The sequence below is a fragment of the Bombus fervidus genome, chromosome 4 (genome assembly GCF_041682495.2).
Source record: "Bombus fervidus isolate BK054 chromosome 4, iyBomFerv1, whole genome shotgun sequence".
Taxonomy (NCBI): Eukaryota; Metazoa; Arthropoda; class Insecta; order Hymenoptera; family Apidae; genus Bombus; species Bombus fervidus.
Window position 1 is genome coordinate 11,106,276 of NC_091520.1, and position 11,607 is coordinate 11,117,882.

General features: G+C 25.7%; 2 protein-coding genes across 10 annotated transcripts; both read right to left on the reverse strand.

Annotated features, from left to right (window-relative positions):
• Window positions 1–514: 514 nt before the first annotated feature.
• Window positions 515–11,567, reverse strand: LOC139986210 (iron-sulfur clusters transporter ABCB7, mitochondrial-like). 9 transcript variants are annotated; one of them, XR_011799598.1, is made up of 14 exons: window positions 10,482–10,618; window positions 9,965–10,238; window positions 8,221–8,454; window positions 7,955–8,162; window positions 7,680–7,846; window positions 7,332–7,610; window positions 6,342–6,516; window positions 6,108–6,265; window positions 5,876–6,039; window positions 5,676–5,805; window positions 5,298–5,573; window positions 4,958–5,232; window positions 3,723–3,832; window positions 3,124–3,260 (listed from the first exon to the last, which is right to left on the reverse strand). XR_011799598.1 is itself a non-coding variant. In XM_072001361.1 (13 exons), the coding sequence occupies exons 2-12, from the start codon at window positions 10,220–10,222 to the stop codon at window positions 4,981–4,983; spliced, it is 2,301 nt and encodes a 766-aa protein (XP_071857462.1). In that variant the 5' UTR covers window positions 10,223–10,238; window positions 10,482–10,618; the 3' UTR covers window positions 3,124–3,260; window positions 4,958–4,980. The 9 variants fall into 9 exon arrangements, 7 of the variants coding, with proteins under 7 accessions (XP_071857459.1, XP_071857458.1, XP_071857463.1 ...); XR_011799597.1 differs by lacking the exon at window positions 3,124–3,260 and adding an exon at window positions 3,449–3,641; XM_072001361.1 differs by lacking the exon at window positions 3,723–3,832.
• Window positions 8,779–9,958, reverse strand: LOC141445741 (SET domain-containing protein 4-like). Its single transcript, XM_074111670.1, has one exon. The coding sequence runs from the start codon at window positions 9,767–9,769 to the stop codon at window positions 8,915–8,917; it is 855 nt and encodes a 284-aa protein (XP_073967771.1). The 5' UTR covers window positions 9,770–9,958; the 3' UTR covers window positions 8,779–8,914.
• Window positions 11,568–11,607: the final 40 nt, after the last annotated feature.

The window sequence follows — 11,607 nt, forward strand, 5'->3', positions numbered from 1 at the left end:
TTTTTAATATATATTATTGTTAACTATATTTTTTTGAATAAAATATTATTTGTATTAGTTTCTTTATTTAAATAAGTAATATTACATTATATCTACATAATGTCACCATTGTGACTAATTGAACTATCTTTTTAATTGCCATAGAAAACTCAAAATTTGTAGAGAACTATGAGTAATTTAAAGAATATATACATACACATTGATATAATTATATTTTCAAATTTGTAATTACGCGTTGTGAATTTGAATATAATTTTAATTAATATATGTAATTTAATGTATTTTAGAATACCTTGTTTATTAGATGTTATTGTTTCTTTATTACCAACAAATATACAAAATAAATATAAATATAATTAATGTAACATTAATTACATAATACACATATACGTACACTCTGTATCTATTGACACTGACAACCGCAAAATAAATCTAATAATTTATAAACACTTAAATTATTAATATAATAGATATTTATTAAAGAACTAAAATTAGGGTAAATGATGTACAAAGCTTTTAATAGCATATCCTTAAATAATTTATTACATAAAATAAGAAGTTCCTAACCTCTCATAAAATAGAGATGTACATGTATGTATAGTAGTATCTGTATTATAAAAAAAATATAGTTACACACATATTATAATTATTTATATAGTCTATGTTTTGACCTTGCAGATATTTTAGTATTTCTCTTTTTTTCATTTATATTTCAGTGTAATTTGTTACAATTATCTGTTGATTCATTTTTAATTACATCAGTATCAAATATATCTTTAATAATTTCTTGCTTTTTCTTCATGTGGGATGGTAAATCAGGGAACACATTTTCTATCATTTGCTTTCTGTTTGTTACATTATGTTTTTCATAATCTTGGTTTAGAAATTCCATATTTTCATTATTATCAATAGCTTTCATTGATGCTAATAACTTTTCTTTGTTATAATCAGTCATTTTTGTTTTTATATTGCTTTCAGACATAGTACTAACATCAGTTAATATATCATGAACTGAATCATTATCATGAGATTGTACATTGTGTGAAATCATATCAACATTTTGAAACTCATTCTTATTTAATTTATTTTTTGTTTCTAAACTATAGTTCTGTAGCAGTATATTTTCACTTAATATTCCTACTTCTGTTGTATCTACTTTGTTTATTGTTGCTTTATTTAAATTCTGTGAAGAATTTAATAAATCTTGTGTAGAAGATCTTTTTTGTGTACCATTAAAAAGAGTTTCATTTGTGTGTGATATTTTTGATTCAATATCTACTGGCTCTATATTATTAGTTTTGAATGATACATCATGTTCATCTTTAAAATATGTTTGTAATGATGATTCACTTTTAAAATCATCTTTTTTTATGCTTACATTATTAAATTCTTGTATTTTAGATGGAGCTTGTCCAAACATATAGTTTTCTATATTTCCTGAGTTTTTATATTCTGTATGTATATCGTATTGAGCATATATGTTTTCATTTTCTACATTTTTAGTTTGTATATGCATTTCATCAATTAAAGATTGATAAACATTCTGTGATTCATTTAATATATTTTTTGAAGATGTAAATTTTTCTGTTTCTTTATCAGAGTCATAATGAGCTTGATTGTCATAAACAGATGAAATTAATTTGAGTGTATCATTTTGATGATTCACTGTCAAGTAATGTTCAATTGATTGTTTTCTTATTTCAGATTCTACTTCTGAATCACTTACATAGGAATTTTTTCTTTCTCTTACTAAAACCCTCAATTTATTTCTATATTTACAATCAGAATCTTTTGAATCTGAAGTGTCATCTGCACTGCTAATTAATCTGAAAGATAATAAAATATTTTACAATTAAATAATTATTTTAAATAAAAATAAATGCAAATCATACAAACCTTGCATGCAGTTGCTTAGAATTGTTAGTAGCATTTGTATAATTATTTTTATCATTTTCATGTTCATTTTCATTTTCGCTTTCACTACCTCCAGATGAACTGATAAAATTTTGACATTTTCGGTTGTTATATATTTTTCTAAATTTAACTGCGCTTATTTGATATTTCTCCTCCTTTTTATGTTGTTTTTCTAATTGTTCTGATTTTTCTAAACCTATTGAAAGCTCTGAATTCTCGTTTACAGCGAAATCTATTTCCCTGGATTCTTCTTCTGAATTATTCAATATATTTTTGTATGGCGATTTTTGAAGACGATATCTTCGTACTTGTTCCAAATTTGTCATTGTTTCAGATTTTATACAGTCTAAAGTTTGATTTGAAATTATCTTTTCCTCTGTTTTTATGTTCTTTTCATCTAATTCAGATGTATGAAGTATGGGCTAAAAGTTATCAATATGAGATGAACATAATATCTATTTTCAGAAGATATAAATAGTATACACAATTATACAATAAAATTTATTTTTACCAAATTGTCTTTTTGGATATCTGTTTGCCATTTTTTGTTTTTACTTGGTATCTTTAATGGATTTGATGAGCTAGAAGAAATCACCGAATATGAAGAAATGATTAGTTTAGTATTATATTTTCCACATACCTAATATCTCTTAGATTTGTGAGAGATTGTGTGCCAAAACGTTGATTCTTATCAGGAAACAATAATTGTCCACTATAATATAACCTTCGTTCTCTATTATCTAGTAAATTTTCTAAAGATCTTAATTTTTCTGTTGTTTCATCTAAATGTTTTTGTGTTTCTCTACGCTTAGAAATTTCTAGATGCAATTGTTGTTTTAAACTTTTAGTTTCGAGAGTTAGTTTCTTATGTAGTGTCTAATGAAATAATTAAATGTATAAATATTATGTAAGAAATCAGTTACAAATATAAGATTACCTGTATGGTATCTTGTTGTTGTTGTATTCTATGATTTAAATCAGAAACTTCTATTTGTAATTTTTCTCTCTCTCCCAAATTACGATCCTTACTAAGTTGTAATAGATGCTTATTTTGTGACTAAGGGATAATATATAACTATTAATATTTTCACTTTTTGTTTGAAAACGTTATATATACTAATACCTACCTGTAGCTGTTGAAGCTCATTTTCTTTTTCCTTTAATAAATTACATGTTTCTTTTTGTAAAGTTTTTAATTTTTTATATTTAATCTGAAGTACTCTCAATTCCTCATGATGTGAATTAATAATCCGTGGAAGTTCAGCATTTGTTCCTTCATAACGTTTTAATGCAGAATCTTGTCTTTTCTGTAATGCTCTTAACAATTTGTTTTCAGTTGCTAATTCCTGTGAAAATATATAATTATATTCAATATGCCTGTCATTAACATATACTTGTGATATATACATGAATTTTAGAAATTTTAGAAATTTATGTGATACAATTTGAAATCATTACATTTAATCGATAGTGTGCATCCGCCAACTGATTTTGTAGCTCTTTAATACGTAACATTTTTGCAGACAGAACTCTTTGTTCAATGCTACTCTTATTAGGTTTTGATTGTTCCAAAGAAGGACATTGTCGAACATTACTTTGATATGGTCGTACTGTATATTAAATAAAATGTTAAAAGATTGTTTTAAACATCCAGGGATCATGTATGTTTAAAAGATATTGAAAATTACTTCATTAATTTAAACATTAAAAACAAAATATTATAAATCCTTTAATAGTAGAATAAAGTGCCTATTAATTAAAGTTTTATGAATTAATGTATTAATTCTTATTGAAATTTTAATACAAACCAAGTAAAGGATGTAGGTTTTTTTTCTTAGAGGAGAGATATGCTATATTTTTGTAAGATGAATTAATTTTTGTTTCCACTGATGGTCTTCCTAAGTTAGAATTTTGTTTTCTGTAAATTATATACAAGATTTCTCAAGATTTATAGTAGAAAATACAATTTAAATATATAATGAATATGTAAATAACACAAATATGTTATATGTGGAAAAATTAAATAAAAAGAAATTAAATTGTAAAACAATATACATATATACTAAAATGTTTGTTACAGACACATTGTCGTGATAATATAAAGTATTCAGTTCTCAATTTACATCACAAATATACATCAAAATATTTATAAAATGCTTGGCACTACTATGATTACCTATTGAGATTCTTATGGGCATTGAAGTGTACTACAGGCAACGTAGGAACTTCAGTTTGCATGTTTTATTTGCAAATTCTACATCACAACTAGCATAGTTTTTATAAGAACAAATTATTATATCATTATCCAAACTTATTCAAGACTAATCAGCATCCATAGTTGTTTTTAACCGGTTTCCAAGGTAACCAATGCAACAACATTTCTCTAATCAATGTTGTTTAAAGTTATATGTATTTAAAGAAATCTGTTCAAATGAAAATACTTAAAAACATATTTTTGTAAATGACAAATGCATGTATACATATAAGGAATGAAATATTTCGATTTTATTTAAAAATATTTATATATCATATATTACTATTTTGTGAGAAATCTATATATACATAGAATATAGAGGAATAATAATAATAATAAATTTTTACTTATCTTTTTATTTTTGTTCTATCGACTATATTTTTCAAACATTAATTGTGATAATAATTATACTTTGGAAATTTAACCACAAACTTGTAATTTTGTAACAAATTAAAAATATTATATATAATGCACATGTATATTATTATGTTACAAATTTTTATTATTACAAGCAATTTGCCAAATTTACCATTGCTAGTTGCATTTACAATATACAATAATACATTAAATAATAAATATTTAATCTTACGTAATATTAATTTCATATTAGAACTGGGAAATGTTTGATTAGAATCAAGTCGACTTTTTGGAAATATTTTTGGCTCATTTTGTTAGATTATGATAAACAAAAAAAATTATAGAAATAAGAATCTATTGTTTAGATATATATAGACTTTTCAGTATGTTCAAATGGTTAATTTCAAATTCAAGACTATATGACATTATTACCTGTGCATTATACAATTTCTGTTTCAAACTCCTGGAGTTCTACAGTTATTATCTTTTTCTTGACTAGATTTGAGCATTCCTATGTGTTGTGTTTCCCACAATTTACAATATAAAGAATTTGGCACAGCTAATAAAGAGTCATGTGTTCCTCTTTCAATCAAACTACCATTATCTAATACAAAAATTTCATCTGAATCCATAACAGTAGATAATCGATGGGCTATAACAATGGAAGTCCGGCCAACAGTTGCTCTACGTAATGCTTCAAGAATATTCTGAAAGTATGTTATCAGAGTTAAATATTTATAGTAATAACATTTAACATATAATAGGAACTTACATGTTCTGTAATAGAATCTAAAGATGATGTGGCTTCATCAAAAATTAATATTGGGCTATTTTTTAAAATTGCTCTAGCAATTGCTACTCGTTGCTTTTCACCACCACTTAACTTTAAACCACGTTCTCCAACAGGTGTATCATATCCTTTTGGCCATTTAAGAATGGAATCATGTAAATTTGCCATTTTGGCAGCTTCAAAAACATCTTCCTTACTTTTAGATAAATTACCATAATGGAGGTTGTAAAAGATACTTTCATGAAAGAGAACGGTGTCCTATAATAATTTGTTGATTTTAATATTTTAATTATATGTATATTACTAAATCTTTTTTAATTAAAATTTATGATTTAAATTGATAATAAATGATAAAATTACCTGAGGAACAATTGCTATTGATTTTCTTAAGATATCTAAATCAATGTCTCGAATATTATGTCCATTTATAAAAACAGCTCCAGATTGTGGTTCAAAAAATCGGTATAACAATCTTACTAATGTTGTTTTACTAAAAAACATATATTATTAATTAATACTTTACTTTTATAAAAATTATGTATATTATATTTAAAACTTACCCACAACCAGATCCTCCAATAATAGCTATTTTTTTACCACTTGGAATAGTAAAATTAATATCTTTAAAAATAGGCTTGCCTTCAACATAGTGAAAGCTAATGTTTTTAAATTCAATATCCGAATTCTTTGAAGTTATGTGAAAGTGCGTTGCATTCTCTTTAGACTGGTATTATATCATAAACTGTATTAATTATTTATAATCAATAAATCTTAGAAAGTATGTATAAGTACCTTAATAGCAGTATTCATTGACATCAAAGTAAACATAGTTTGCATATCGATGAGAGCTTGTCTAACTTCACGATATACTGAACCCAAAAATCCTAAGGGAACTGATAGTTGGAATAAAAGACCATTAACCATTACTAAGTCTCCTACTGTCATGGTACCTACATTTGATTCATTTAAATATTATATCAAAATTTACACTTTATGTTATGTACATTGTAAACATTAAAAAATTACCCTCTATAATATTATTGGATGCTAGTACCATTATTAAACTAAGTGCAGCGCTAAATATAGCGTTTTGTCCAAAATTTAGCATTGCTAGACTTGTACTTGTTTTAAGTGATGCAATTTCATATTTCTTTAACGATGCGTCATATCTTTCAGCTTCAAATTTTTCGTTATTAAAATACTAACATAAAAGATATAAAAATTAATTATTTATATAGTACCAATACTAGAATTATATAGAAATATAAATATCATAATTGAAGCATTTGCAGCAAGAAGGAGGCAGCTCTACTTTTTTTCATTTTGTTTCATTAAAAAAATGTGATCTTACACTTAGTGGAAAAAGGAATTAGCTCCAAGAGGCACAACTAAATACATTGAGAATGAATTTGAACAAGTAAAAATGTTCAATATCAAAAAGCATACATTTATAACAATGAATAATCTTCAATCAACATATAAAAACTTCTTACCATTAAAAATTTCAAAATATAAAGGCCTGTTAGAACTTGCAAAGAAGTGCGTTGCAGAAAATAAGATATGGTTCTATAACAAAACCAGAAAACTTCAGATAGTTCTGATGATAGGCTTCTGAGAGGATAAGTTATTTGAAGATGATTTTACACCATATCATACTTCAAATATCATTCTTTTTAAATGCATTAATCATTATTGTCATGATTATAATAAAATATAATCTCTTTTTAAATTTCTTTAATTCTTTTAGTAATTTACTATCTTGTTTCTATTTTTGGCACAAAAGGAAAGTAGCTCCAATATTGAAAATCATATTTATTGAACAATAAGAAACGTATAGATTTTATATTTAGTGTAAAAGTACATTAACATGTATATAGATTGACCATAAATTTATAACATGTTTAAAGCAGTACTTGAGTTTTGTTGATTTGATTGCTCAAATTATCTTAAAGTTAAGCTACCTCCTTATTACAGCAGCCCATTCAATTGTAAAAATGAATAAAGTACAAAATATACCTTTACTGTTTCATAATTGATAAGTGAATCTATTGCTTTATTACTTGCTTCATTTTCTGCTTGATTCATAAAAATTCTAAATTTCGTTCGCCATTGAGTAATAGCCAATGTGAATAATGCATAAATTCCAACACAACTAAGAGCAATACTTGCATATTCTGCTCCACATTTTAAATATAAGACTGTACTAACTAATGATAATTCAAAGACAGTAGGAATAATATTAAATACCATAGCATTTAATACAAAATTTATACCACGGCTCCCTCTATCTATTGTCTGCAACAATTTGTATTGAATAAATGATTATTTCAAATAATAAAAATAGAAACAATAAAATTATCTTACTTTAGATAATGCTCCAGTTTGTCTACCTAAATGAAAAGCCATGTCTAAATTATGTAAATGCAAGAATACATTTTTAGCTATTCTACGAATAGAATGATGAGCAACTTTTGCGAATACTGCATTTCTCAATTCACTAAATCCGGCTGCACCAGCACGTGCTACTCCATCTGTTTTTCAATATTATAATATTAATAGAAAATATCTACTCTCAACAATTTATAAATCAGAAAGAATATTCTTTTTATAATAATAACTTATATGATTTTTGTACATACATCCAATAAGTAATGATGTTGCTACTGTTGCAACCGTATCTGATGCAGTTCCTAGACTTAAAATGGCATTACCAGTAGTTGCCATATGTTGGGTATTAAGAGTATCTATTGCACATTTAAAAATGAAAGGAACGCCAACATTTAGAGCTTTTGCACCAACAAGTAAACCCATGGCTATTTTAACTCTTCTTCGAATATCTGGATCATCCTATGAATAGATATATCTATATTATTACAATATTAATTAGGTCTCTAAGATAACTTACTTTTGGCCAAATATATCTAAGCATTGCTCTAATCATATTTGCAGATTTAACTGCCTCCCTTTCTTGAATATCAATACATTCATGGCTTAAACTAGATACACCAGGATGAAAACAATCCCTTTTTTGTTGTCCTGATTTTCCCCCAGTAAATCCAGGTATTACCAATGGAAATTTAACAGAACTTATAACAGATTTCTTTTTCTGTGTACGATCAATTACATTTCCACTGCAACACTATAAAAATAATTAAACTTGTATTGAACATTAATAAAAAATATTATTAAACATTTTAAAGATTCCTTAGATACTATTAATAATTTGTCAAATGCAAAAATATTTTGTTCAAAATTATAAATAAATGAAGATATATCTTATTTCACATGGTAGAAAAGCAAATAAAATTTAATGAATAATACTATTGTTTTTATTAAAGTAGTGTAAAGGTATAAATTGTTTGAATATGAGTCATACAAAACTCAAACTAATCAATTTTATCAAAATTAATCATTTGGTACCTGAAACTGAAATCTAATCATGTATTCTGGAAAAATTAAGAAATTCTCAGTACATATTAGTTTATTAATTCATATAGTTTATATGCTTAGTTTCTAAATGACTCTTTTACAACAAACATTCTCCTATATACATATTACAAATTATATCTTTATGTTATCAATTATACATTTTCATCAAATTAGTGAAATGTACACAGACTATTATATGATTCATTTAATATTGTAATATATTCTTCTACAAGATTTATTGCAATTGAAAAACATTGTGTATAATATTTCAGCTTTTTCATAGTGGTCAAATGATTTAGTAGTCCATTTTTTTTCAAATTTAGAATTGGTTTTGCTATGTTATATGCGTCTATTATATCCTCTGACATAAATGAATTTCCATATAATTTTGCATTCCAATGATTTTTCTGTAATTTTGTATTCATTATGAATAATGTACAGAGTGCATTATAATTTAAGCCATCTCTTGTAAATGCCATGTTTTGTTGTAAATTATTAGAAATAATGAAATCCAATTTAAATTTTGGGACATCAAAACAAACTTTTACATCAGAAATATCAAAATAAATTTCATCCAATGGATTATCTGATATAAAAAAGCCATAATGGACATATAATTTAAGACTATTATGCGCACCATAATTGATAAAAACTTGTGATCCTAAATTAAATGAATTTAAGGTAGTAATTTGATAAAATTTATTCCCATTTTTATTTATAACTACAGATGCATGTGTTATGGTATGTATATTATGATTAAATAAGTCTAAAAATGGTGCTAAGGCTAAATTATTTGGTTGTTTTATATTAATAGCAATATCTTGATTTTTCTCAATTTCAGCTGTATCTATGTATACAGCTCTTGTATTAACAATATAATATGCCCATTTGTATCTTTCAAATGTAATTATTTTCTTAAGATGTAAGTTGCAATGAGGACAATGAGATTCTCCATTTAACTTCAAATTGTTCATAGATCTAATTAATAATTGAAAATCATTATGTATTTTATGGAACTCATTCATATAATCTGTAATTAATGTTGGTAACAAATTCTTTTCTTTTTGTGTACAAAAATCTGGATTTGTTAGATTTCGTGGCAAGCTATTAATATAGTGATACCATTTTGAAGCACTTTCTAAATGTGATTCGTACAAAATAAATACTGCCAATAAACATTGAGCACTATAATGTTCAGTATTTGAAAATAAAATACTGACATTGCTTTGAGATAATGTATATGTTGTTATTAAGATTTCATAAGGTAGTTTGATCAATATATCATTAATTTTAATGTCTTTTAATGTTTTTAATCCTCGTCCTGTAATAAGAAAGTTAAATGGAATAAGATCATAAACTGATGAACAGTTCTTTGTTAATAACCAAGATCTAAGATGCATCAAACTGTCTTCTGTATTTTCTGCTATTTCTTTATTTAGCTTCTTCTTTTGATGACGTTTTCTTGAAGTTCTACCCATTATGTAAATGTTATATCTGCAGAAGCAATAAAGAGATGCTTTGAAATAAATACCTGTTTAATTAACATTACTTAACATGTTATATGTTATTTATTTATTATTAATTAATAAACATTTAACTTATTTTCATGATTTAAACTTGATACAATAATAATTGGAGAATTAGTAAAGACCCAATATTTCAAAAAACATTGTTATAAAGCTTGATTAATGTTTATAATATTTTATAAAGGTAGAATATGTAAATTAAAAATATTACCCTAATTCCAATGGCAGGATATATTAGAGTACGTGTCAAAATGTGAGATAAAACTTCTTCGCGATAAGTAATTTGTCTTCGTGATTTAATTGAACACGTTACAAATGATCTGGTCCAGAGTTTTTTTTCATTATATCCAATCCGTAACATGCGACGACATAGAATAATACTTAACATTATGCTAGAAATATTTATTCACAAATGACAATACAAAAGCAAAATTCACAAATTAGATTATTAGATCATGATAAAAATACAAATCTAATAAGCCACACCGGCTATTGGTTATACAAGTGTACTATATATGTATATGCATTTAGAGTCTCTGACTGAATATACATGTATGTACTATCAGAGAGAGATACTATCCATCTACAATTTATATGTTCAACAAACGTACAAGTAGCATGTAGGTAATATCAGAGGGGGAATTCCTCTCTGGTAGTATTTAGAAAGGTAATGCCAAGAATTAAGATGGTATTTTTATTAGATCATATGATTTATATTTATACATGATTACCTTTATACATATACCTATGATACATCTTTTCTTCTCTGAACCAAATTGACTAAAGTTACATTACATTTTATATTAAAATGAATATTAAATCATATATATGTAATTTAAACAATATTTTTTAACTTACTTAAGGAGATACAATTGATACCTATATAATTTGACAAAACAATTTTATAGTTTCAATTTCATTTTATTTCCTTCTCTGGCATGTATCAAATACTTACGTTTTCAATCCTAACAGTACGTTGTTCTATCTGGAGATGGCGTTTAGGAGAGTTGTTTGCTCTCATTTTGTTTCGATGAATACAATCTTTACTGTGCAATTCCCTGCTTCATATTACGATTGCTTCGTATATAGACACAGAAATTCATATAGTGATTGAGTGCAAACTTAGTTGCTTCCGGGGTGCAGGACATACAGTCATGTGATACTTGGCGCCGTATTGATCATTGGTCACTCACTCAATGATGTATATCAGAAAGGGAAAATAAATCAGTTAATCAGTTATACTGATTCAGAAACTTGATAAGAATAAGATTGCGCTTGCGCAATCACAACCAATCATCTATGCGGCCCCACGTATCACGTTTCCCGGAAATAGCATC

What these genes read in the sequence shown, in the direction of transcription:
- LOC139986210 (XM_072001357.1), bottom strand. Translation starts at nt 4,152, where the DNA reads ATGCAAACTGAAGTTCCTACGTTGCCTGTAGTACACTTCAATGCCCAT. An exon ending in AACAACAAGATACCATACAG is followed by an intron (nt 2,791 to 2,851) that starts GTAATCTTATAT and finishes TTATTTCATTAG; the next exon opens with ACACTACATAAGAAACTAAC. An exon ending in ATATCCAAAAAGACAATTTG is followed by an intron (nt 2,337 to 2,425) that starts GTAAAAATAAAT and finishes GATAACTTTTAG; the next exon opens with CCCATACTTCATACATCTGA.
- LOC141445741 (XM_074111670.1), bottom strand. Translation starts at nt 9,769, where the DNA reads ATGAATGAGTTCCATAAAATACATAATGATTTTCAATTATTAATTAGA.